Here is a 26,604-nt window from a genome sequence, read left to right on the forward strand (position 1 = left end):
GAGGAACAATGCCCAGTTGGGCCCACTGAGCTATGGATTGTGGACAAATGCCATTCCCATCCCCAGCCCTAAAAGGAGCCCCAAGTCAGGGCCCTGATGTGTTCACATTTTGATGTAATCCCATCAATTAATAAAGAGCTAGTAAGAGTTCAGTTAGTATCCAAATACTGTTTAGCATGATCTTCAACAGAAAACACAATTAAACCCAACAGTAATATCTAAGGAAACTTGAATTTGAGATTTCTATTGTAGTTTTCATAAAGAAACAAAGACCTAGCCCAGAGAAGTTAGCCCCGATTTTCAAGTGTTCTAAACTCTTTTTTTTTTTTTTAAGATTTTATTTATTTATTCAGGAGAGACAGAGAGAGAGAGAGGCAGAGACACAGGCAGAGGGAGAAGCAGGCTCCATGCAGGGAGCCCGACGTGGGACTCGATGCCAGGACTCCAGGATCACACTCTGGGCTGAAGGCAGACGCTCATACACTGAGCCACTCGGGCATCCCAAAATGTTCTAAAATTTTAAGGTCAGTAAAATATCTTATACTACCCAAAACTGGGTATACTTCCAGACACAACTGTACTTCCTTTCTAAATATTGTTTACTCTTTATTTTGGTGGTGGTGTTTATAAAAGTGACATTGCAGCCAAACAATTCTGTTCACCCTTTGAGACGTGTGAAATACGCTCATGTGTCTACATGGTAGATGTGTATAAGGCCACTACTGCTACATTCTTAGCAAGATGCAAGGTGGAATATTTTCAGGAGAAAATTTTTAGTTGTGTGGTCTATAAGCCACAGTTCACTTGCTTTCTCCTTTGGCTTTCCTCTGAAGGCCAACTGATGCACTTTTAAATTATTCTTGAATTATTCTTGATGAACTCATTACCTAAATACTAAATCTCCACATAAACCACAGCTTGCTACCCTCATTCCATGATTTTTCTAACAAAACATCAATATTAATTTCTGGCCTGTGATTCGAGCATATCTTCACCATAACTTTAAATAATATGTGAGCTACCGGACTAAAGAAATGCCTTCTAATTAAGTCTGCATTGTATTCTCCAAGTGCCAAAAGACCTGACAGTCTGAGTTTATTGTAATGGAAAATGTTAAGATTCTACCTACCAAAAAAGGGTAATAGATTTTTTTTAAAAAATGACAACAGTCAATATTTAAGAGATTTATTAAAGCATCTTATCACAAAGATGGAAACACATACAAATTAGAAACATGCAACCGTCATTTTCCACAGTCAAGTTAAAATGTTATATATTTTTCCTGTTTTCACAGCTGAAAACTTCAGATCTTATACCTAACTCACTCACCCTGAATATTTAATTCATTCTTCCTGAAAGTATCCAGGGTAGCAAATAACCAAAATGCAAACTATTATATAAAGAAAGTGCAAAGTTAAAAAAGAAAATGTGTAGAGAATACCCCCTCCCCCCTTAAAGGCAAACAATGGCACTTTGCTCTTGCTTAACCTAGATTGTCTCCAGAAACTATTAAAATGTAATAGACTTACCAAAAAAAAAAAAAAAAACAAAACAAAAACAAAAACAAAGAAAAAACAAAAAACCCCAAACCTGACTTCCTGACTTTGAATTGATGTCCAAAAAGCTTGTTAGTGTTTAAAAATAAATGCTTAAACAAAGGAAAATGTATTTTATATCAAACAAGTTTGAAGAGCCCTGTATTGCAGCATTCTGTAAAATAAACAAGACAAAAAGCTGGTATAGGGTTTATTGACAAAGGCAGAATTTCTTCAGGCAGGTATGTAAGGAGGTGGTGGCTCTTTCTCAGGCATCTTCACGGCCATTTCATAGGTTGGCAAAACATACTGAGGAGAGAAAAAAATATTGGACTTAAAGCACTTAAAATTCTACCTGGATGGGATGCCTGGGTGGCTCAGTGGTTGAGCTTCGGCCTTCGGTTCAGGGCGTGATCCCGGGATCCGAGATCAAGTCCCACATCGGGCTCCCTGCATGGAGCCTGCTTCTCCCTCTGCCTGTGTCTCTGTCTCTCATGAATAAATAAATAAAATCTTAAAAAAAAAAATCCTACCTGGAATAATTCAGCTTTCAGATTTAATTTTTTTAAATAATGATTTTTTTTCCAGATTTTATTTATTCATGAGACACACAGAGAGAAGCAGAGACACAGGCAGAGGGAGAAGCAGGCTTCCTGCCGGAGGCGCCTGATATGAGACTCGATCCTAGGACCCCGGGATCACGCCCTGAGGGGAAGACAGATGCTCAACCCCTGAGCCACCCAGGTGCCCCCAGCTTTCAGATTTTAGCTGAAGAAGCTGTTAGCTGAAGAGTTCCCGGGTGTAGAGAGGACTGGTAATGGAGGGGAGCTGTCTGGCCTGAGACTACTAAAGACCGAGGGATGGCGGGGAGGGCGGCAGAACTTTGCTTCTGAACAGACAGAGGCTACTAGGAAGCCCTGACAGGAAAGGAAGTAGGTGGCATGGCTCTCCGTGTGACTAAGGACCAGTGCCTCAGGGGCTGTGAATCCAGGTTAAGGGCACCGCTGAATCACGCTCAAGGGAGCCTCCAGTAAATGATGCTGGATCCTGAATTTCATCAGAATCTATCATCAAGCACTTTTATCATTTCCTCTAGGGTAAAAGGGCACATCTGTGTAGGAGTGCCATTCCAACCCAAGTGACTCCAAGTGTGACAGACTGGCCCTACAGGGGTCATATATATATTCTGCTGAAAACCTAGAGAAGTTAATACAGCAGTAACTAAAGGCCCCTAGAAGTCGATCTCCCCACAGACTCACAGAACCCATTGCTTTCATCTCCCCACAAAAGAAAGTTTCTGCGTTTGATCACGTGGATGTTTCTGAAAGCAACACAAGCTGCACATGATGGCACCCCATCCTTAGAAGTTCCAGGGGCCAGCATGGTTCACAGGGCCACTTCCTGTCTGATCTCTCCTACAAAATGCAATCCCCCCGCCCCGGAGACAACCTAGGAGTGAAGCTGAATGAGCAGTGCAGGGGGGGTCTCTCACCCCAGTACCCAGGTTTCCAAAGGGAAATGCTAAATCTTGTCTTGCAGACGTAAGCTACCCACGCCCAAAATCATATGGCATTGAAGAGGAAGTCAAGATCTAGGCTCTTGAGAATAGTCAATGGCTACTGAAGATTTAATATATTAAAAGGTCATTCACCTGTGGGGGTGCTTCAAAGGCAGGGTACACGGCGATCTCTGGCATGTTTCTGTTGTTGATGTATTTATAGCAGTTCCAAACACAGTTGATTAGATAAGCCTGAAAGAATGCAAACAAAATTTCCATACGCTAGAAACTCAACAGATCACCTACTCTAAAATTAAGGGGACTTATGCTTTCCACCACATGTGCTCTACAGAGAAGGGAACAGATATCCATTTGGAACCTAGCACAGGCCAGGCCCTTTTCCTACCTGCTCCCACTTAAATATCCCAAGTTTTATTGACAGTATTTTACAGAGAAACCATAAATGAGGTTTCATTTCAGGTGCAATAACTACTGTGCTGCAAAAGAAATTCTGTCTCTGAACCTTTGGAATTTTAACAGATTTTCAGTCAAATCATGAACTAAAACATGAACTAAAATAAAATCATGAACTAAAAATACGATGTTCCTTACACTCAGGAGGATCCTGGCCATTTCCAACCACTCTCTGGAAACAAGAGGGAAGACATCCCCCCAGATGCTATCTTTACTACCGTGTCATAATAAATACTGTCCCCTCACTGTGAATACTGAAGAGAAAAGGCAAAAAAGGTTTAGACAGTGTCACAGTCTAACTGGTCGCCCAAGTATTTAGTCAGTAACTCACCTTAAAAATAATGAATAAGACAAAGAACACAAGAACAATGAAGAGGAGGCAGCTGGAGTCCAATGCCAGGAGGTCATCTTTGTAGGGAAAATCAGGCTATAAAAAAGGGAGGTGGGGAGAAAATGTGAACAGGCAGGGTAGAGAGGATTTTTAGGGCAGTGAGACTATTCTGTTTGATACCACAGTGATGAATATACATCTTTACACACTTGTCCAAACTTACAGAATGCACACCACAAGTGAACCTAGGGTAAACTACGAGCTCTGGGTGATAGTCATGTGTCAGTACAGGTGCATCAACTGTAACAAATGGACCACTATGGTTTGGATGTGGTCATTGGGGGAGGTTGGGGGGTGGCTCTTTCCATTCAGTTTTGCTGTTAACCTATAACTGCTCTAAACCATGAAGTTTATTAACACACACACACTCAAAATTCAGCTATGGCACTTGTACTTTATGATAGTCTAGAGAGCATCTTAAAAACACACAAAAAAAGGCACCAAAGTCAGAAGTGATTTTTAATAAAAACGTATAAACAGCACTTAACTCATAGTACCTTTAAGCATCATCATCAAAGCATGCCAATGAACACTTAAAACACATCTGAACACTGCTGTCCAAATTGAGCTGATCTTCTCTCTACTTTTCACTATTCTAGATCTTTCTGGTCTTTGGAGAAACACCACCTCCTGTATACAACTGCAGATTTGTCCTTGGGTCACTAAGTCAGGAGGTGCTAAATTTAAGTTCCATGGGTCACTGACTCCTACCTGGTAAAGTAATTTTTCTAAAAACCAATCATCAATCTCAACGTTCCTCAGAAAGGGGCAAATAGAAGGCACATCCCTGGTTATCAAAGCAGGCAAGACTCTGATTTACTGCAGACATACTACATTCTACTGTGAAGGGTCAATTTTATTTACTTAAATATTTATATAGCATTTACTGTGTACAAGGCAATTGAGATGAGTTCCAAAAAGGCATTATCAAAGAATAATTTAGGATTTACAAGCTGGCCAATAGTAAAGGTACTTGCCAGTATGAGAGACCAAGTGAATATAACAGAGGGGAGAAACCACTGGAGTCTATAACAGGAATAGTAAAAAATTCATTCTAATGTTCTCCTTTAAAGCTCATCTAATTTTTAAAATCTGATGTTTTTAATGGAAATGTCAACAAAAAGGCCCAAATAATTTTCCTAAAAAAGCAGCATGCAAAAATCCCAAAGGACCAAAAAAGTATGTACGCACCAACTCCAAACCCTAGCTAAGTGTATCCTTGGGATACAATTGTTCTTTAAGTTTCATTCATAAATAAAAAGACAAAACTGAATGCGACCAGCTCATGGGGAAATGCTACAGCTTTTATTCAGAAGGTTTGCAATTTTTCAGCCAGACATGACAAGAGAGATCTAGAATGAGGAAGCTTCTACCACTGCCAATCAAAACACTAGACCCTGCCCTCAGCTACTTCTCTCCCGTTAATCATATGCTGCTTTGCTTCCTTCCCTTACTCGGTGCCAGCTGCCATGGTCACCTTTTAGTCCTCTGACTACACTCACCATGTTCCTTCCAGCCTTGAGGGGTCTCTGTGATCTGGAACATTTGCTTCTGTATTTGCCCTGTCTTAACTCCTACTCAAGACTCTTGAGCACAATTCAAGTCTTGCTTCCCAGCCCAGGTCTAACCCTTGTGTGACATCTACTCATGCAGCCCACACTTTGCCTTCACAGCTTTTTACCAGTTTTAATGCAGTAATTGTCAATTTTCTAACTCCTTCACTAGCAAATAAGTTCTACTGATGTATCCCAAGAACCCAGAAGAGTGCCATCCACATAAGAAACAACTACCAAAGTTTTCTGAATGAATGAATGATAAATGTGGTCATATGCAAGATGGACTAGGCAGGAAATATGAAAGTGGAGAGAAAATTCCTAAAAGACAGCACTTTTGAAATGAACTTTCGTTTATCTGGACTCCATGCATCCTTCCAGACCATACCCCAGCCCACAGAGTTCCCATTCGCTTCATCATACAGTGCTAATCTAAGCTCCACACTTAATGCTGTCCTATGACAGTTCTAGGTCATTATCACAGATAACCTCTTCATGTCTTAACTCCTCCAATCCACGGGCTGCTCCTCAAAGAGAGGGAAGCTATGCTTACAGGTACACCATTCACCAATGATTTGTCTCAAATAGAGTAAAGGATACTGTAAGTACTCAAGTATTTGCTATGGATGCCTACAAAGAAAAAAGAGGAAGAGCAAAACCAGCATCCAGCTTTGTGCTGTAGCAAGCTGCTAGAGAGGCAGGGCACACCCCCAACAGCCAGAGTGGACCCGCCCAGCTCCTTCCTGAAGAGCTACACTCGGCATCTTCAGCAACCAGCCGCCAGAGCTCTGAACTGTCTGTGCATATCTGTGCTTTACCTCTATTCTGTGCATCCCTTAGCGAGATGTGCCCTTGGGTATCAGAAAAGACTAACAAGATTATTGGGGGTTGGGGGTGAGGGTTTGGGAACAAACATTTACAATATTTCAGCTTACAAAAGATTTCACAGGAATGCTCTACTTTTGAATAGAGGGGGAAACCTCTAAAGCCAAATTATTACATAACCAGTATGCTCAAAACAAAAGTTCAACTACACCTTATGTTCTATGACATCCATCTTTAGAGACTTTTAATACTGGAATATCCAAATGGTATGGCAAGAAAATATGCTACTTACACCTTACTGGTTTCAATACGGTAGTTAATAGTAGTGATTATTTTAAAACACTTTCAAAAATAAGTAGGGTAGATTAAAAATAGTCCCTAAAGCTAACTCAAAATTTCGATTTAAATATTTTACTTAAAATAAAGAAAAAAGCTTAGATGGCAAACACACTTACTAATTGATCCAGATACTCTTTGATTCTTGGCAAGTAAGTGAGGGAACTGATAGCAACCAGGCAACTGAGAACGAAGTCAAAAAGCCGGTAACAGAAGAATGGGATCAGCCAACCCACTTGATACTGAAGAAAAAAATAACAACCACAAAGTCACAGCACAAATAAGAAATTATTAAGTACCACTCGGTAAAGGTCAAACTCTAAAAGTCAAAAATAGAGGATACTTACAGAAATTGCTCCATATACCAGCATTGAACTGATAATAAACATAAGAACAGACACAGCAAAAAGAACGCAGGCATTATCTAAGAAAACAAAAACAAAAATCTAATTAAGCCACTTACATAATAAAAAGAACAAAACTCTTCATGACAAAATCATGTTTTCGAGCTAGCTTAAAAAAACAAGTATTTTCAAGATTGGCTATGAAATATAAAATCTAAGACCAGGCATGTTAAAAAACAATCTGTCTCAGCATTAAGAAACAATGTTTGAAGAATCTTCACATTTGTTTTTCTTGTTTATTAAATTGGCTACAATTCACTGAACTCTGATCATCAGTCAGCTAGGAAGACAGATCTCTGCCCAGAGTCTTAGAGTCTGAAGGTGTGCAAAAAGAGAATGATAATCCAATGTAGCAAGTGCTACAACAAAAGCAGAATCAGGAAGAAAATATGGAAGAAAGGACACAAGTTGGGTCTTGCAGGCTGAGTCAAGGTTTAACAGGAGGGAGAGGCTGGTACTTCCCTGAAACACACAGATGTAATAAATAGAGAGTGCCACAGCCGCGCCTCTCTGGCCTCAGATAAAATACATCATCAGAAATTCAAGGTTCTCCACTAACAACCTCCTTGCCACCCCAACATATGAACTCACTACTCCCTGTTCCTTCCCTCAAGATTTCTTTACAGGCCTCTTTCTCAGGTTGTCCCCTTCTTCTACATTACCCAAGTTCATTATTTAGCTCACAAAACAACATCTCAACATTACTAAGCCACACATGACTTGAGGTTTTTTTTAAGATTTTGTTTATGTATTCACGAGAGACACAGAGTGGCAGAGACATAGGCAGAGGGAGAAACAGGCTCCCTACAGGGAGCCTGACTCGGGGCTCAATCCCAGGACCTGGGGGCTCAACAACTTGAGCCAAAGGCAGACGCTCAACCACTGAGCCACCCAGGTGTCCCATCGACTTGAGTTTCTTAACACAGATCTAAAATTAATTCTTTGACTTTAGATAGATTATTAAGAACAAGAAGAGTGTTAATAATAATGATTAGAATAACCGCTGAATATTCCCACTATTAGACAAATGTCATGTATCATCTTGTCACTTGGCAGTACAAACATCAGTATCTGGCAATAAATTGGGTAAGAATAGCCCTCTTTAGATTTTTTTTTTTTAGAGGATATAGGATATCCTCTAGATGCTCTGTAGTAAAATAGGGGAGAAATGGGATGATGGGGGGAAAATACATATATAATACCTAGAATAATAAGAGATGCTCCAATATCTGTGAGTCAATAAAGCAAACAAAATATGAGGGCTAAATACCCATATATGAATCTCAGGTTTCCAGCCACCACCACATTCAAGAACCTCCTCCAGGGGGCCCCAACTGTTCACCCATTACCAAGGTAAATGTAAATAAAGTTAAATTCATGATTGAAAAACGGCTTGTATGTGTTGCAAAAGCATTTCATACATACTGAGTGGGATATATCCTGTTTAGCTGATTAGAAATAGCTAACCATGAACCATATTTAAAATGAGCTGGCAAGCCAGGATGCCTCAGACGGTTAACCATATGCCTTCTAACAATCTGCCTTCAGCTCAGGTCATGATCTCAGGGTCCTGGGATGGAGCCCTGTGTGGGGCTCCCTGCTCAGTGGGAAATCTGCTTCTCCCTCTGCCTCTCCTCTAGCTTGTGCTCTCTCACTCTCTTTCTCTCAAAGTCTTTAAAAAAAAAAAAATTTAAAATAAAATCACCCAGCAGGCCAAAGATCAGAACTCAACTTGCCATTGTAACACTGGGTCCGTGGGAAAGTCAACTTTCCACTTCCAAAGAGACACAAACTACCATATGACCAAGAACTATGCATTTTCACATTCTCTCAAGCATCGGGGCTTTGGCACAATTGCAAGCAACACAAGTATGATAACAAATACATATGATTCTCTCAACAGCAGGCACAGCACTCATGCAACATGCAGGAAACCTGTGACTTCATCCCTGCAGCTCTAGCCAAGGCAGCCAGTTCTACAGACCTACATGAATGTCAACAGCCATCGATCTTTTTCTACACCTTGATTTTAAGAGAAACACATACTGACACTGCATCCTGAAAAAAATGCTGACATTATCAGGTTTTGTATAAATTTACAGCCTAAAGTACCAAAAATAGCCATTAAAAACTAACGTTTTATTCATTTTTGTATTTTGATTTTTAAATAGAAATAGACTAACTCAGGAAGAAAAAACCGACACCACGAGGGATGTTTCTAATATATTCTTGGTTATTTCTTTTATCACATTTGACAACAGAATTAAAGGATTATAGACATCTGAATAGACAATCAGCAGACTCATTTAAAAAGCACTTAAAACAGTATAAACAATTTTAAGTGTTCTCATACTACAATGTCAATAGATGGCCACAAAACTCTACTGAATCCTAGATACAGCAGTGAGCCCTATGGACAGTAAATTATTTGAATTAACCAAAATTTTGTTTAAAAAACTTCATAAATTTATCAGAGAAGATCATAAATATAATGAAGCTCAAGAATTTATAATAAGAGCTAATAACCTAAAAATATAACTTAGATCCTGTAATATTATAACTATACACAAAAAAACTCAATATTTTTCTGAAGTGAAATTTTAAACATGCAAAAACTCTACACTGAAAAGTTTGAGGCATAATTTTCTGTTTGAACACTAAATTTCTAACAATTTATAATACAAAAACTAGAATTTTTCTGCACCTGTTTAGAGAAAGATAATGAAAATGCTGTCAAAGAATAAACAAGTTTAAAAAGGTAATTTCCACAAATGCCTTCTACTTTTAACTCCAACATCGTCTTCCTTCATCTAAATGATAGAAATATCTTTAGAATTGTGACCCTGGAAGGATATCAGCAAATATTCCAGTAACTCATATTTCCTATTTTCCTGTAACCTTATATGCTCGCCATCCTCTACTACACTTGCCAGCTAACCCTAGAAGGCTCACAGGTCTTTTTGTAATTCCTTATAATCCCAGGACTGACAGGAATCACGGTACACAATGTATATTTCTCAAGAAATCTTCTAGTAGTCTGTAGCATTTTCTGGCCAGAAGTTCTCAATTATAATTCTCACTGGATATCTTTGAAAAACCCATAAAAATACTTTCATGCCACAGCAAGTAGAATAACTTAAATATAATCAATTCTCTAAATATTTTGTGTGTATAATTAGGAGATATTTTCAACTAAAAACATACCAGCCATTCTCTCAGATGAATAGTAATTGCCAATGACTTCATATTGAATGTTGACAGCTGGCATTGAGTTTGGATGAGTTACTTCCACGGTCAGCAAAATTGCCATCAATAGGTTGACCACCTGTGAGAGATAAAGATGTTATCAATTATATTAATCAGGAAACCATCTTCAGTCATCTTCCCATGTTTAAACTTTTTTACTTGAACAAAGACAGAAAATAGCAGACTACCTACAGATAAAATAACATGCAATACCACTCTAAAAATAGTTGAAAAATAGTATTTCTTGAAGTATAAACTGAAATGTTTCAGAGACAAGATGTGTTGGCCGAACCTGTGTTAATAAACAATAGGAATCATTACAAATTGTGTTCAGAGTTATGTATTTATTCATACACCAATCTAAGAATTTCTGGGCTTGAAGAAACTACAGCTCATCCAATATACTCATCCAGCAGAAAAACAGAATACCCATCAGTTAAATATATATATGTAATCTATCAGATAAGCCTGACACTCCTCCACATTGTGTCCTAATGATAGAAAGCTATTTTCTCTTAGACCTGACTCAAATGCTTAATTAAGACTTTCCAAGATTTTAACTATGTCACTTTGACTATCACCCACTAGCCTTAATTCTACCTTTTGAGATCATGTGCTCTCCCTTTTGAGTAAATGCTCCTCTAACACCTAAGGGGAGTGGACACGAGCCTCCAAATATTCTTTTCTAGAATAAACATTCAGGTACTTAAACCATTTCTCTAATGGTTTAACACTGTCCAGCTACCTCACTACTTCCCTTCTGCTCTCCTCTAGACACACACTCCAGTTTGTTGGACATACCATTAAAATGAGTTAAGATCAGCCTGGTCACAGCACATAGTGATCTCGGTTCTTATAGCCTAAGCTAATAAAGTTTAACTTGCACAGCCTGAAATGGTACTGGCTTGATAAATGGAATGTCATATAAGAGTAACTCCCTAAACCCCTTAATTCTTTTTCACATTTGATTCTGCTAAGCTACCACCTGAACCCATACAGTTAGATTCAGAGGCCCAAGCATAAGCCTTTATACATTCGCACTGGAATCTCATTATATTCTTGCCCATCAAGATGTTCTGGATCTAGATTCAGACACCCCACCGATTTCCTATCTCTTTTAGCTTCCAGCATTTGAAAATATGATCAGCATGCAATCAGTATCTCCATCTCAGTCACTAGTAAAAGAGAACTGGACCAACCACAGGAGGTATCCAGAGGTTGTCCTCTTTGCATTAATCAGAAATCTTTGAATATAATTCTTTATCACTTTCATTTTATTTTTTTTTAATTTTTATTTATTTATGATAGACATACAGAGAGAGAGACAGGCAGAGACACAGGCAGAGGGAGAAGCAGGCTCCATGCACTGGGAGCCCGATGTGGGATTCGATCCCGGGTCTCCAGGATCGCGCCCTGGGCCAAAGGCAGGCGCCAAACCGCTGCGCCACCCAGGGATCCCCTCTTTATCACTTTCAGAGAAACATCTTGAGTTTTTGTCAAACTGCTGAAATTCCATCATAATATCTGATGTATTTTCCTAATTTACTCTATTAAAAAAAAACTACTCATGCCTCTAATGGTTAGTGAATCCCTACAGTATCCCAGGAAGCACGACTTCCTTGAGATGCTCAAGAACAGTCCTGTTAATGATTCAATACAGAAAACCACCTGGATTGGAGTTAGGCTTCCTATTTAAAAGTTTACCAAATCTGTCCTCTTCCCTTTGTGAAATCTGAATATTTGATACTTTTAAGATATATTAGAGCCTTATCATCAACAGTACTTTAAACAAACTCTATTATGTAGCTCTCTTGTTCATCCTAAGCTCATACAACTAGGTGATAATAGTTTCTCAGTTGAAGGCACTTCATATTCTTTAAACAGGCAACCCAGGTTTTATCATTCAGTAAGATTAGGGGATCTAAAAAAAAAAAAACGATTAGGGGATCTAAACAATGTCACAATATCAAATTCAGAATCAACTGACATTTACTGAGTCTATACTATACACCAGTTATATTTACATATATTATTTCACTTACTCCTCACAACCACTGGTGAAGCAAATATTACTAAAGCCCATTTTCAGATGTGGAAAGTTAAGCGAAATAACTTGTGATGAGTTCACTGAGCTAGTAGAGGATAGAGCTAGGATACAAAGCTGATTTTTTAAAACAACCTGCTTCATAGCACATGGTTAGTTATGCCTATTCCTAAGCAACTCCTGTTTTGATGTCTTTCCAAAAGAAACTATTATCTAACGTTATAAAATATTTATACTTTACTGTCCAAATAAGTATGTTTGGTAACATGCATTTTCCCTTGCAATGCTCCAAAGCAAAGTACTTTACTTTTCAACTCCTGAAAGGTCTTACAGAGGATTATCATACTCGCAAGGTGGCTCTCTAGTAAGGCTGATTTTTTTCCCCCATTTTCACTGCAATGGGTTTTGGCTACCATGTTGTGTATGAGTAGGAGCTCATACAATTCGGTAAATTAATTATTGAACAATTAGGTGTATCTACTGAAATCTTATAGATTCTGCATATTGAAATCAGTTTGAAATCAATTCAGCAAAGTATCCTTTGATAAACACAGTACAGTCTTAGTTAAAAAGCTCTGCACAGTAAAAACATTCTCTTATCAAGAGAAACACACAAACTAAATGAGTAAATGAAGGAAAAGACACAACCAAAATACTTAGGAGCTTAATTTTTCTCTTCCTAAATACTTTATTGCGTGTTGGACTTCTAAAAATCTGTTCTCTTACATGGATAAGCCAGACTCATCCACTATTATCTTCTCTTGTAATAACACTTCAAGTTTCATTGCACTGTCACAACCCAGCGTATTAAACAAAAATCATAGCTCTAATCAAATGATCAAGAAATGATAAAATAAATTGCAGTGTTATTTCTTTAAAAGCTCAAACCATTCTTCAAATCTTCACTGAGTTGTATTTCATTAGAACTCCAACTTACATTTTAAAGCATTTTCCTGGAAAATCCATCCTTGTGATCTTAAACTGAGCACCTATCTTAAACTGTGCTCCTATTTAGGCCCTGTGCTATTTGCTTCTGATGGGTCAGTATTTTGACTAAGTTCCACATAGCATTTTCCAAAAAATACATAAAATCAGCTTTATAGTCTTGCAATATAAAATTTCTGATCTACAATTTCTCCGAAAATAGCAAGTATCTTCAATTTTAGGATATTTATTCCCAATTGGTTTTTTTCCCTTTAATTTCAGTAAAGAAAACAAAAATGCAATTAAAATAATTAACTTCTAAAGCTCTCAATATGGAGGGTACTGAATATAGCAAATATGTTAACGGCATGGGCGGACATACCATTCAATGTAGAAGCAGTCCTGTAAATTTATTGGGTCAAATTATATGGTTTGCATTATTTTTGCAAGCCTTTTGCATACCTTGTATAAGTGAACAATTACAAAAACCAGAGTGTAGATTTTACTTGTTACAAAGGAACAGTTATCAGACTCCTGGAAGTACTCAGTCTCCAGAGAGGAATTCCTCTTTGCTTTCTCATCTCACTGCCACACCCATTCCAGAAGATTCTTTGGGGGCTGATTTTTGTTTTAAATAATTATTCTTTAGGTTCCCACAGTATATTTTGCCACAACCCAGCACAGGCTGAGATTATAATTAAAACAATGTATGTGCTTCAGGGCATTCTGATAAGGGTTTCATAGGCAGAGTATCTCCACTGGGAGTGAGTCAGTGAAGAACTGTCAGCAGATAAAGATCAAAATGGCCAATCTTTAAAAATTATGTTAAATGTTTCACATATAAACTTTGTTGTTTACTGGCATGTGCAGTTACAAATGAGTTATTCTTACTATTTTGGGGATGAGAGAATTAATTTTACAAATGTCTTACGAATACTTCAAATGTTTAAGTAAGCAAGCTAGCTTACTATACACTTTTATAGAGTAAGATCTATCAACTTTCTACTTCAAGAACATCTTGTAGGGGAGAAAAATAATCACTAGTCATCATGTAATAAGTAGTATTTAATAAGTACATACAAGTGGTATGTAGAAACTTTTCCAGGTACACAGTGAGGAAACCAGATCTCCCTGGCTGGGAAACAAGAAAAGCTTTACCAAGATACATTTGAGCTGACCATTAAAAAATTAAACAGAACTGGCAAAAAAGTTAATAGTCACAGTTGGGTGATGAGTAAATGGGAGATGTTAATACCACCTCACTATTCTTTATATTTGAAATTTTCCTTAATAAAGTTTTTAAAAAGTGACAGGGAGAGGGAAGAAATAGTACATGCAAAAGTACTGAGGCACAAAAAAAAGTGAGGAAAGACAGTAACTCTGAAATATAAATAGGTTATACTGTTACTGAAAGGAACCAGGAATTAGGGTTGGAAAGGAAGAGCTTGAGGAAACCTGTCCTCACCTCTCACACAGCTACTGAATTTCAGACAGACATTTTATGTCTGAGACATTCATGCAAAATCAGCCATATATATTAAGTCTTTCCAAGACCTGTAATTATTACAAGTGCTCAAAATGTATTCTTGGTTTTAAGATTTTACTTACTTGAGAGAGGGAGAGAGCTCTAGCAGGGGGGAGAAGGAGAAGCAGGCTCCCTGCTTCTGCTTAGCCCCTGACATAGGGCACAATCCCGGAACCCTGGGATCATGACCTGAGCAGAAGGCAGGCAGATGCCTAACTAACTGAGCCACCCAGGGGCCCTTCAAACATGAAGGATACTTCCTACCGCCCACTTGAAAGCCTATTTTCAATTATTCAATGAACATTTGAACTTATGCTATGTAACAAACTTGTTTGAAATCATATGGCTTCAAATTTTATTATTATTTTTATACATTTTATTTATTCATTTGACAGAGAATAAGGAAGAGCACGATCAGGGGGAGTTGCAGGCCGAGCGAGAGGGAGCGGCAGACTCCCCTCAGAGCTGGGAGCCCGATGCAGGGCTTCCTCTCTGGATTCTGAGATCATGACCTGAGCCGAAGGCTTAACCAGCTGAGCCACTCAGGCGCCTCTCAAATTTTTTAATAAATAGAGAAAACAATTTGAGGAATGCTAGAATTTAAACTAGAGCTCATTCTGAAATTTTGTATTACTTAACTAGGGATTATGCTTCTTTCCGATCTAAAACCCCAAATGCTAACGCCTCAGGGCCAGTACCTCTCTCATGCATAAAACCGGCTCCAGCTTCTCTATGTCCTACTGCACTATTTAATACCACAGAATACTTTAGTATACAGTGTCAGAATGGTGTTAACAGTAGACCAGTTGCCAGAAAGCAATGTCACTGTATCAGATACATTCACCGTACCTGGTCTTGGCCCAGCAGGAGGGAGGGCTGTCCCCTGCACCCCCCAATCCCAGGTTTCAAACAGCACAGATGCAATCTGAAGATCATAAATATCTTCCCACCTGAAACTAAGGGAGTATCTTGACAAGGTAATGGAGGATGCACGTAACATTCTACCTCCCTCAATCCCTTATTACTTCTTAGTAAAGAAGCTTCTAGCAAGAAAATAACAGTTTGGACAAGTCTTCTTTGATTAGAGGCATTATACTACACTTTTGTCTAGGTGGCCTTGTTCTCTCAAAGGTTACACGTCTTCCCAACTAGACTATATTTGTGCTTATGTTGCTGTGGTACTGAAGCTACACTTTTGAAAGTTACCACAAATTCAATAGCCTTTTCCCAGTCCTTCATCCAATTAGAATCTGATGTTACTAATCACATTTCCCTCTTCTTTGTCACTGTACCATAAGGTTCATTTTTGTATATGTGCTCCAGAAATCTCTGTAATACCGTTCCCCAAGGCAGAGCATCATTTTCAAGACAAGGAACCTTTGAGAGCCTTTGTGTGGCAGGTAATAGAAATACAAAAAACAACACATGGTCCCTGCAATTTATTCTTTCTGTATATCCACTAAAGCCTTTTACATTGCAAATCATCAACAAATCCCTTACTTAAGACAGATTGATTCTAGCAACTTACACTGCTCTGTTAACCCAAAAGTCCATGCAATATAAGAACAGCTACGGCCTCCTTCCAAAATTGCAAAAACTAAAGCAGGGAAAAAGGGAGAGATGTAAACTGTTTTCACGTCAAGTGCCTCCAGTGGTGAATAAATTTAAACTTCTCACTCCCTGTAAGAATAAATATCCTTACTAAAGTTTTTCTCTCTGCATTTTGGGTTTTGCTGTATATAACTAAAATTTTTCCCTGCTATTCCTTTCATTTTTATGAGCTGAGCCCATAGCATTAAAAAAAAAATTTTTTTTTTAATCTGCCTAGAAAAGACTGGAAAGAAATACAGCCAATTATATTCAAATGGTTGAAATTGGGATGGTGGTTATTCCCTTGCGGAGTTAGAAATCCTTTGTTCTGTGAATGGAGGGAAGGGTCTGAGAAGAAATGGGAAGATTAGGTTTGCAGGCAAAGAGTCCCAACTGGGGGACCCACTTTCTCAGTTCAGTAGCAGAGAGGAGGGTCATCTCCTAGGGATGAGGGGGACAGGGTTGAATAAGAGGCTTGAGGACCCTACATATTTGAATGATTCATTTAGGGGAATGGAAGGCAGAGCTAAAGACAAAAGAAGGGTCTGAAGACCCAGACCCTCAGCAAAATGGGGAAGAGATAAAAGAAGGTTAGAAATACAATACTGCTACTGCCGTTAATTGATTAAATCAGAATATAAAACAAGAAGGAATTTTTGGGGAAAATCTGATATACCAATGAGGTTTCTGAATATGAAAGTACAGGAGATATTAAAATAAGCTTAGAAACAAGCAAATAAGCCTACACATTCAAGTTTTATTGTTTTTAATGTACATCAATAAAGCAAAACTAAAAAAAAACCAAGGTGGTCAGAAATAATCTGAGGGCCAGGTAGTCCCCTCAGTGTGGGCCATGAAACCGTAATCTGCCTAAGATTATTCTCATCTGGTGTTTGTTCAAACAAATGTTTTCAAGGAACTGGGTAGGGAAGTAATAACAGGCAAAAAGAATGTGATAAGCTTTTCCTTTTTTGTGTTTTGTTTTTGCAGCTCACAGAAGTTAACAGAAACCATACGGCATCCCTGCACCACAACCCTCCATACCGAAACACAAAGACAACAAATTACAAAGTTGTCAGTGAAAGCAGCTCATCAAGTCAACAGGATGAGAAGTTTGTCAAAGCCTCAGTGAAATCATTATAGCCTAAAGCTATTTCCAAGAGTCACAAATTAGTTTCAAAGTGTACGGGTACTGGAGATGGTGGTTAAGAAATCACAAAAGTATTACTGTCAACTTGGTTATGACACAGAATGACATAGATCTTGGAATCCAGGAAATGGCTAGTGTACGTGGCCAGAAGAGAGAAGGCTCTCAATAAAGGTCTCTTAAAAAAAAAAACAGAACGAGCCTGATACAAAAAGCGTCCAAAAGGCAGGTGGGAGTGTAAATCCTGGCAAAAGGCACCGCCTCCAAGAGAATCCAGATTCGCAACAGAGGCCTTTCTGCCTAACACATCACAAACACACCGTAACAAATAACGTCCGAAGCCACAGGCAACTGCGTTTTTACAGAAGGATCTTTCCATTTCCTTTCAGGCAACACAACGTCGAAAGCGTCGCATTTCTCAAGGTCCACTCCTAGTTGTTTTGTAGGGGGGGGAAAAATCCCAGGGAGCATAGGTGAGAGCCGGTGAACCCTTCTGATCACGGAAGTAGAAAAAAGAACCGACACCAGGTAGTTTCCAGGAATCCCCACGAAACCCCAGGATCCTCATCCCTCCTTCCCACCCCTACTCCTCTTCCCCCGCCCCGCCCCCGCCCACAACGCCCCGGCCCCTTCCTGCTCCGATTTTCTCCTCTAATTGGAGCTGAGGAACGATCTCCCCCTTCCTACCCACCCCCACCCCCACCCCCACCCCCGACTCCCGGCCACATTCTCCTCCCTCAAAGTTACAGGAACCTAAAAAAGAAGTCCCCTCATGCCTTCCCGCTCCACCCAACACCCCGCTTCCAGGCCCACCCGCTCCGTCTGAGCCCGGGCTCCCCCACTTCCCGCTCATGCGCACTGCCCCGAGCCCCAACCCTCCTGCCCCGCCCGCCCTTACCATGTACCAGGTCCCCAGGATGATCGTCCCGGTGCGGACATGGCAACAGCCGCAGCACCGGGTGCTGTAGAACCGGTCGCTGCGGCTCCGCTTGAAAGTCATGGACACCATCGGGAATCCCACAGGCTTCGTTCTAGGACGGGCCCCTGACAAGCGCTTTCCACCCAGAGGTCGAACCCAGGCAGCTCCGCCGCAGTCTCCAAAACCAAACGACGCGTCTTCAAGCCCGCCCCCGGCCCGGGCCCCAGCCAGCTCCTTCGCACCTGCGCACTGAGTGCCGAGCCCGCTCTCGCGCGACCTCGGTTTACCCTTCTTTCTCCACCTTCCCCGCACACAGGCCAATGAAAGAGCAGAAAGCGGGGTGGACGTGGGCCCTGATTGGAAGACCTTGGAGATTGACAGGACGTCACGCCCAATCAGAAGTGCGACTCGCCTTAGCGCTAATGGATCCCCGCCTCTTACGCGAGGGCAGGGGCTGGCTCGTAGGCTCGGAAGAGTACGGGGTAGCCTGGTAGTTTACCATTCCCGGGGCGAGAGCGGCAAGAAAAGAGGCATCTAGTGAGTAGACGCGGGGACGAGATGAGTTGGTGGCAGAAAATGTGCACGAAGGGCCTTTTTTGAGTGATGTCTCTGCCACGTACTGCTTCGGCGGCGTCACGGGACCGCGACTGGTCACGTGACCGTTTTTGCTCGCCGCTTGATTATTTGGCTGGCCGGGGGCGGGGCCATCGGGAAGGGGCGGGGCCATCGGGAAGGGGCGGGGCCATCGGGAAGGGGCGGGGCCAGTGCCCCCTCCCGGGCCTCCTTCGCCGCGGGAGTGGGAATTGAGGCTTGTGGGAGGAGAGCAGGTTTAGGTTTCCCGGTTCCCTCGCTCTGGGGGCTCCTTGCTGGGAGCAATTAAGTGCCACCAAACATTTAGGCGACTAAGAGGCAAGAAGATTGAGGGAAATAAAAGCTAAAGTGGAGGAACTGCTTAGTCGCTGGGTTTATACCGAGAAAAGTGACTTTTTTTATCGGGAAAAATTGAATACGTTGAAACGGACCGACAGATCGCGTACTACGGGGTGCCTTCGGTGGAAATCCAGCCACGGCGCGACACGTCATTCTGGGTGTCCTGAGCCCCGCGCCCCTGCGGGCTGTCCTCTCTTTGTGGAGCTCTGTATAACTGTATTGCACACGATAGCAGGAGGAAATACTCCTGTCCGTCAAACTGGACTTTGAGTCTTAACCACTCCCTGATGTAAATTCATCTTTCATTCACAATTCCACAATATGGGTGATTTAAATTTTCCTTTTAAACTGGTTCTGCTATGTTTATTGGTTTCCCCACTGGGTAAACGTAATCTTTGACACGTGTTCATATTTGCATGAGGCTTAAGGCTTTTACCTTTAATTTTTTTTTTTATTTCTTTATGATAGTCACAGAGAGAGAGAGAGAGAGAGAGAGAGGCAGAGACACAGGCAGAGGGAGAAGCAGGCTCCATGCACCGGGAGCCTGATGTGAGATTCGATCCCGTGCGCCACCCAGGGATCCCGGCTCTTACCTTTAAAAAAAAAAAAAATGCATGGTTTTGGGGCATCCCTGGGTGGCTTAGCGCCTGCCTTCAGCCCAGGACGTGATCCTGGAGTCCCGGGATCGAGTCCCATGTTGGGCTCCCTGCATGGAGCCTGCTTCTCCCTCTGCCTGTGTCTCTGCCTCTCTCCTCCCGCCCCCCGCCCCCGTGTCTCTCATGAATAAATAAATAAAATCTTAAAAAAAAAAAAAAAACATGGTTTCATTCTTTGGCAAGTACACTTCCTTCAGAGAATAGAAAGGCCCTCCCCTCTGCCAAGTATGTTCTTAGATGGAGACCACAGTGAATTCAGACTAAAGGTTATTGCACTGACGTGGTCTCAGGGAACACTGCTTGAAGTTATATGTTGATTTGTTGATTATCTCCCCACTAAAATGTAAATTCGAGAAGAGAGAGACTTTGTTTACTCATGCAACATTGCAAGAATTGTCCGTGGACAATTATCCTTGTTTGGATACTACTTCCAAACTACCTGGGAGGCCACGAGTATGTCAGGCTACATCGAAGGATGAAGTGGGGTGGAAGCAATTTAACTCATAATGAATTATGAAATCTCTCCACTTTAGATTATAACACTCCCCTCAGTTTTACACAGCCGTTACTGTGTTCCATGCTCGGACCAATCACTTTATTTTGAATCATTTCGCTCTTTCCACAATAACTCTAGAAGGCAGGTACTTTTATATTATTTAACTCCACAGAGAAGTTAAATTATGTGTTCAAGATTACAAGGCCAGTATGTGGAGAAATTGGAACCCTCATGCATTGCTGGGGAGAATATAAAATGGTGCATCTGTTGTAAAAAAAAAAAAAAAAAGGTTTGTAGTTTTTCAAAAAGTTAAACGTAGGGATCCCTGGGTGGCGCAGCGGTTTAGCGCCTGCCTTTGGCCCAGGGCGCGATCCTGGAGACCCGGGATCGAATCCCACGTCGGGCTCCCGGTGCAGGAGCCTGCTTCTCCCTCTGCCTGTGTCTCTGCCTCTCTCTCTCTGTGACTATCATAAATAAATAAAAATTAAAAAAAAAAGTCAAACGTAGAATTGCTGTAAGATCCAGCAATTCCACTCCTACACATATAAAGAGAATCAACTTCACACAAAACCTTGTCACAAATGTTCACAGTGGCATTACTTATGTAGAAAAAAATGGAAACAATCCAAATGTCCACTAACCAATGAATGGAAAAATAAAATATCGTATATCCATACTAATAGGCTAAAAAGAAATGACACATAATGCACTCCAAAAGTATTACGCTAAGTGAAGGAAGGCAGTCACAGACCACATATTGTGCAAAACATGTTTATGAAATGTCCAGAAGACTCAGATTTATACACAGAAAGTAGGTTAGTAGTTGCCAATGGATATAGTTGGTACCTATTAAAGGGGATGGAATTTCTATCTTCTTTTTTAAATATAGTTTTTTTTTCAGTGTTGAAAATATTTTTTCTCCATGTGATGAAAATGTCCTTAGAATCTTTAAAAGGGTCAGTGGCACCTGGGCGGCTCAGAGCACCTGACCTTGGCTCAGGTCATGATCTCAAGGTCCTGGGATCCACCCCTGCATAGGGCTACCTGCACGATGAGGAATCTGCTGCTCTCTCTGCCCCTCTCCCTGCTCCTGCTCACTCTCCCTATCTCTCTCTCTCTCTCTCAAATAAATAAATCTTTTAAAAAAGAAAGTGTTCTTGAATTAGGTTGCAGGGACGGTGGCACAACCTTGAAGAAACTAAAAATCGTTAAATCATGCGCTTTAGGTGAAATCTGTGGGTGTGTGAATTATAACTCAGTAAACTGCTAAAGGGGAGAATGGGGGAGGAGACTGGCTACTGGGCCCAAATGGAAGGGTCAGCCTTCACAGAAGGAGGAATTCCACCGGCATGGAAAAGTATGAAACAAAAAACAAAAATCTCAATAGATTGGATAAACTCTTAATTGAGTCATTTTCAGAGAAAATTAGTGAATTAGAAAATTGCACCGATAAAGTGACCCAAAACTCGGTACAGAGAGATACAAAAATAAAATATCAGCAGCGACGACATGGAAGGTAGATAAAAAGGATATATGAGCAGATTCCAATTCCTCAACTGCAAAACTCCCACCCCAACTCATTTACTTCATTATGTGTTATTTTAATTCCACCTTTCACACCATAATTTATGGTTAAATGTACTCTTCTACATTATCCTTCTCTATCGACTTTCATCATAGCACTCCAGGAAAAGACAATCTTTAAAGACTTCTACCATGGAGAGTCTGACTGCCTATAAAAGCATTTATAGCAGATGAATGGATCCATAATGCAATATATCCATTACTTCCAAGAAATAAGGGAATTAGTTAAAAATCAATTTGAAGCCCCATTACTCCTCATTAGATTGTTTCATCAGTAGTGAAGTAGCTGGAAAATATGGATGGAATATTTAGGTTAGTCTTTCTCCCATCCTCCTTCATGAAGCAAAAATTATTTTGACTGAAAAACGCTCCTTAATATAATAGAATCCAGTTACTTTCCTTTAATATTCTACTGAAATATTTCAAAAAGCACTTCATTTAATTTGTTCAAAAGACGACCTTAACCATCTTCTCAATGGTTCTTTCCTTCGAATTCTCGTTGTCACGTCCATTTTTTAAAAGTCGGACTTGGCACATTTCATGGTTGTGTTGAAGTGTTTGGCTTTTAATCACTCAGGAGGGTGGCCCCAAAACAACACAACTACTTTATAGAAACAACTAAGCAGCCTGCCCAAAGTCTGTGCTTTGTTAGAATCGTTATTTCTCTGTAAGTTAATATGAATAGCACTCAATGAATTTTTTTAAGATTTTATTTTTAAATAATCTCTACACCCAACGTGAGGTTCAAACATATAACCCCAAGATCAAGAGTTGCAAGCTCTACTGACTGAACCAGCCAGGCACCCCTTCATGAATTTTTTATATACCTGAAAGAAACTTACTCAAGAGAAGAAAACTGAAATTTTGAATTCTGCTTCACAGAATAGTTCATTAGTAGAAGTCAATAGAACAGGGGTGCCTGGGTTGCTCAGTCGGTTAAGTGTCTGCCTTTGGCTCAGGCCATGATCCCAGGGTCCTGAGATCAAGCCCCATAGAGGGAGGGTTCCCTGCTCAGTGGGGAGCCTGCTTCTCCCTCTCCTTTTGCCCCGCCCCCATGCTCTCTCTTACTCTCAAATAAATAAATATTTTTTAAAAAGTCAATAGAACATTTAAGCTGTATTATAAATCAATTGATTTCTTTCCCACCCCAAAATTGAGTTTTTGAATAAGTAACAGTACAAAAGAAAATGAGTTAACTAAGGGCAACAGTGAAAAAATAATCTATAGCAAATTGAACGTCTTTGCTATCTACATATATTCTAGAAATTCGTAAGTAAAACATCCACAGCAGAAACAGATAAATGGGCAAAGGCTATGATTGGACAGTTCACAATCAGTGACAAAGCTTCCTAAGAAACATGCAGGAAAATGAAAAATCAAAGAATTGAAATTAAATATATTTTATTTTATTTATTTATTTTTTTATGATAGTCACACACACACACACACACACAGAGAGAGAGAGAGAGAGAGGCAGAGACATAGGCAGAGGGAGAAGCAGGCTCCATGCATCGGGAGCCCGACATGGGATTCGATCCCGGGTCTCCAGGATCGCGCCCTGGGCCAAAGGCAGGCGCTAAACCGCTGCGCCACCCAGGGATCCCTGAAATTAAATATAAATGAAATATTATTCCTCTCCCTTTAGTGAAGGAATATAACTTGAAAATATCCTTATCTGATGATATCATGAAATTAATACTTTTGTACATAGCTTGTGGGATTGTAAATTGGCACAACCATTTTGGAAAACTCTTTGATAGTGTGTATGAAGAGCCACAATAAATTCACATTTCTAAAAACCTATTCTGAAAGTCTAAGAAATGATCTGCACGAAGGCACCCTTAATCTCAGCATTATTTATAATAGAAAAAAATTAGAAACAACCTAAACAACCAGTGATAGTTTAGTAAATTATGGCACACCTATGTGATGAGATACTCTAACATTATTAAAATTATGAAACAATGAAAAATATTTGTGATATGTTAAGTGAAAAGAGAATACAAAATTGTCTATACTCTGTTTACAGCAATGCTAAACGCAAACCAGAAGCAAATATATCAAAATGGAAACCAGTATTTGTTAAGCTGGTAAAAATTATGGGTTTATGATATTCCTTTTATCTAATTTCCAGTGAATGAGTAAGTGCGTGCGTGTGTGTGTGTGTGTGTGTGTGTGTGTGTGTGTGTGTTTGGTTGTTGAAAAAGTTCATTTTATTTATCTTTTTTAAAAAAGATTTTTGTTTATTTATTTTAAGGAGTGACAGAGAATGAGAGTAGAGGTAGAGCAGGGAGGAGCAGAGGGGGAGAGAGGGAGAGGGAAAAAGAATCTGGAGCACAGTCTGCACTGAACACAGAGCCAGATGCAGGGCTCGATCTCTCGGCCCTGAGATCATGACTTGAGCCAAAATCAAGAGTCAGACACTTAACCAACTGAGCCACCCAGGCACCCTGAAAAAGTTTATTTTATAATAAAACATCAGGCAACCTTAGAACATTCTAAATTCTTGCCCTGGTTCTAAATTAGTGAAAAGAACAAGTTATAGAATGTTGTAAAAGAAATCTAGCTTTATTCACTTCTAGTACATCATTAATAAATAGATAAGCTGAACTGTAATCAGCATGTTAGTTGTCTATGATCATTTTTATAATAGAAGTAAAGTTTTCCTTGTCCAGGCTCTACTGTCTAAGTAGGGAACTCTGTGGTCCTGCCTCAGCCCCTATCTGGATATTCTGAGGAACTCTCTCAATTGCTTAAATTTCCTTATTGTTACTTTGGAGGGTTTTATATTATGCTACTTTCCTGGGCAACCCCCTACGTAGTTCAATTGGCTTTATTTTCTTCATGGGCAAAACCAGTGAGTTAAACTAAACAATGTCAAGTTCTAGATCTATAATTCTTTTTTTTTAAATTTTTATTTATTTATGATAGTCACACAGAATGAGAGAGAGAGGCAGAGACACAGGCAGAGGGAGAAGCAGGCTCCATGCACTGGGAGCCTGACGTGGGATTCGATCCTGGGTCTCCAGGATCGTGCCCTGGGCCAAAGGCAGGCGCCAAACCGCTGCGCCACCCAGGGATCCCTAGATCTATAATTCTTATTCTAAATTAAGGCTTTCAAAATGCTTTAAGCCTACTAATTCCCAAATTGTTTTAGACTTTGATCTAACATGCTTCAGCTTCAGGACCCTTCTCTTGTTTGGGGTCTGGAAAAGTCTCTGTGTGTTAAGAAATGATCATGTGTTTTTTGTTTAATTTACAAAAATTGAGAGATTTTGACAATTCGCTGTTTCCACCTCTACTTTTCCTTTATATTTCCTCTTATATCAGATGGTGTCCTAGTGACTATAGGGATGTGAGACATTCAAGTGAGAAGTTGAATTGGGGTTTCATTATTTTGAGTGTGGTAGAAATTTACATGCCTCAGTTGCATTTCCCTGTCGTGGGAATGGCTGTCAGGACTGCTTTCATTCCTACTGTGCTGACTCACCTGGTGGTGTGAGGTGGAAGGCAAAGCAAGGATCTCACTACATGTGAGCAGGTCCTTCAACAACCAGCCCTGGAAGTACCTTGGTCATGGAAGAGAAAAAAGGTTTGAAATACTCCAAGACAGAAATGAGTCTGTGCAGAAAACTTCCCAATCTTCCAGCTTTGAAAGAAACCATATGGACAGAGTTTTGTATTGAGTTTAACTGATATGTAATTCACATACCAAAAAACTCATCCCCTGAGCACTGGGTGTTATTCTGTATGTTGGTAAATTGAACACCAATAAAAATTAATTTATAAAAAAAAAACTCATCCCTTTAAAGTGTACAGCCCAGTGATTTCTTAGTATAAGCACAGTTATATAACCATCACCATAATCTCTTTTAGAACATTTATCTCCTCTGCAAAACTCTTTGCCCTGCAGCCATCATTCTCTAATCCCCATCTCCTATCCTGAGAAACCACTAATCCACTTTCTTGACAGTTTTCCCAAATCTGACAACAATCCTACAACTTACTTGGCAGTCCCAGTAAAGAGTTATGAAGTCAATTTAAAAAAAAAAAGTATTTTCTTAAACCATCAATAAGGGGGGCTGGATGGCTGAGTCAGTTGAGCATTTGACTCTTGATTTCCACTGGGGTCATGATCTGAGGATCCTGGGATTGAGCCCTGCATCAGGCTCCACATTCAGTGGAGAGGCAGAGAATCTGCTTCTCCCTCTCCCTCTGCCCCTCCTGCTTGTGCTCGCTCTCTCTCAAATAAATAAATAAATCTTGTTTCTTAAAAAAAAAATCAATAAAAAACAACAGCCCTGCTATAAGAAAGACCAAATTCTTTGTCTTTTATTTTTGGGTATTACAAAATCACTGTCAATGAAGAGGCAATAGAAGAATCTAGAAGAAAAAAGTATATAGATGTGCATCAAGTAATTAATTCATCTAAAAATTCTGAGTTTTTAAAAAATTTTGTGATGTAGTTACCAGCTTTTAAACATTTGTACATTATTGTGATTTTTATGTAATTTGAAATAAATATTA

General features: G+C 40.0%; 1 protein-coding gene across 1 annotated transcript; it reads right to left on the reverse strand.

The window, feature by feature from the left end:
* Positions 1 to 1,169: 1,169 nt before the first annotated feature.
* On the reverse strand, positions 1,170 to 18,664 carry LAPTM4A (lysosomal protein transmembrane 4 alpha). The gene is made up of 7 exons (XM_055327578.1): positions 18,391 to 18,664; positions 10,221 to 10,341; positions 6,960 to 7,036; positions 6,732 to 6,854; positions 3,839 to 3,934; positions 3,187 to 3,285; positions 1,170 to 1,844 (listed from the first exon to the last, which is right to left on the reverse strand). The coding sequence occupies exons 1-7, from the start codon at positions 18,499 to 18,501 to the stop codon at positions 1,770 to 1,772; spliced, it is 702 nt and encodes a 233-aa protein (XP_055183553.1). The 5' UTR covers positions 18,502 to 18,664; the 3' UTR covers positions 1,170 to 1,769.
* Positions 18,665 to 26,604: the final 7,940 nt, after the last annotated feature.

The sequence above is a fragment of the Nyctereutes procyonoides genome, unplaced genomic scaffold, assembly GCF_905146905.1.
Source record: "Nyctereutes procyonoides isolate TBG_1078 unplaced genomic scaffold, NYPRO_anot_genome, whole genome shotgun sequence".
Lineage (NCBI taxonomy): Eukaryota > Metazoa > Chordata > Mammalia > Carnivora > Canidae > Nyctereutes > Nyctereutes procyonoides.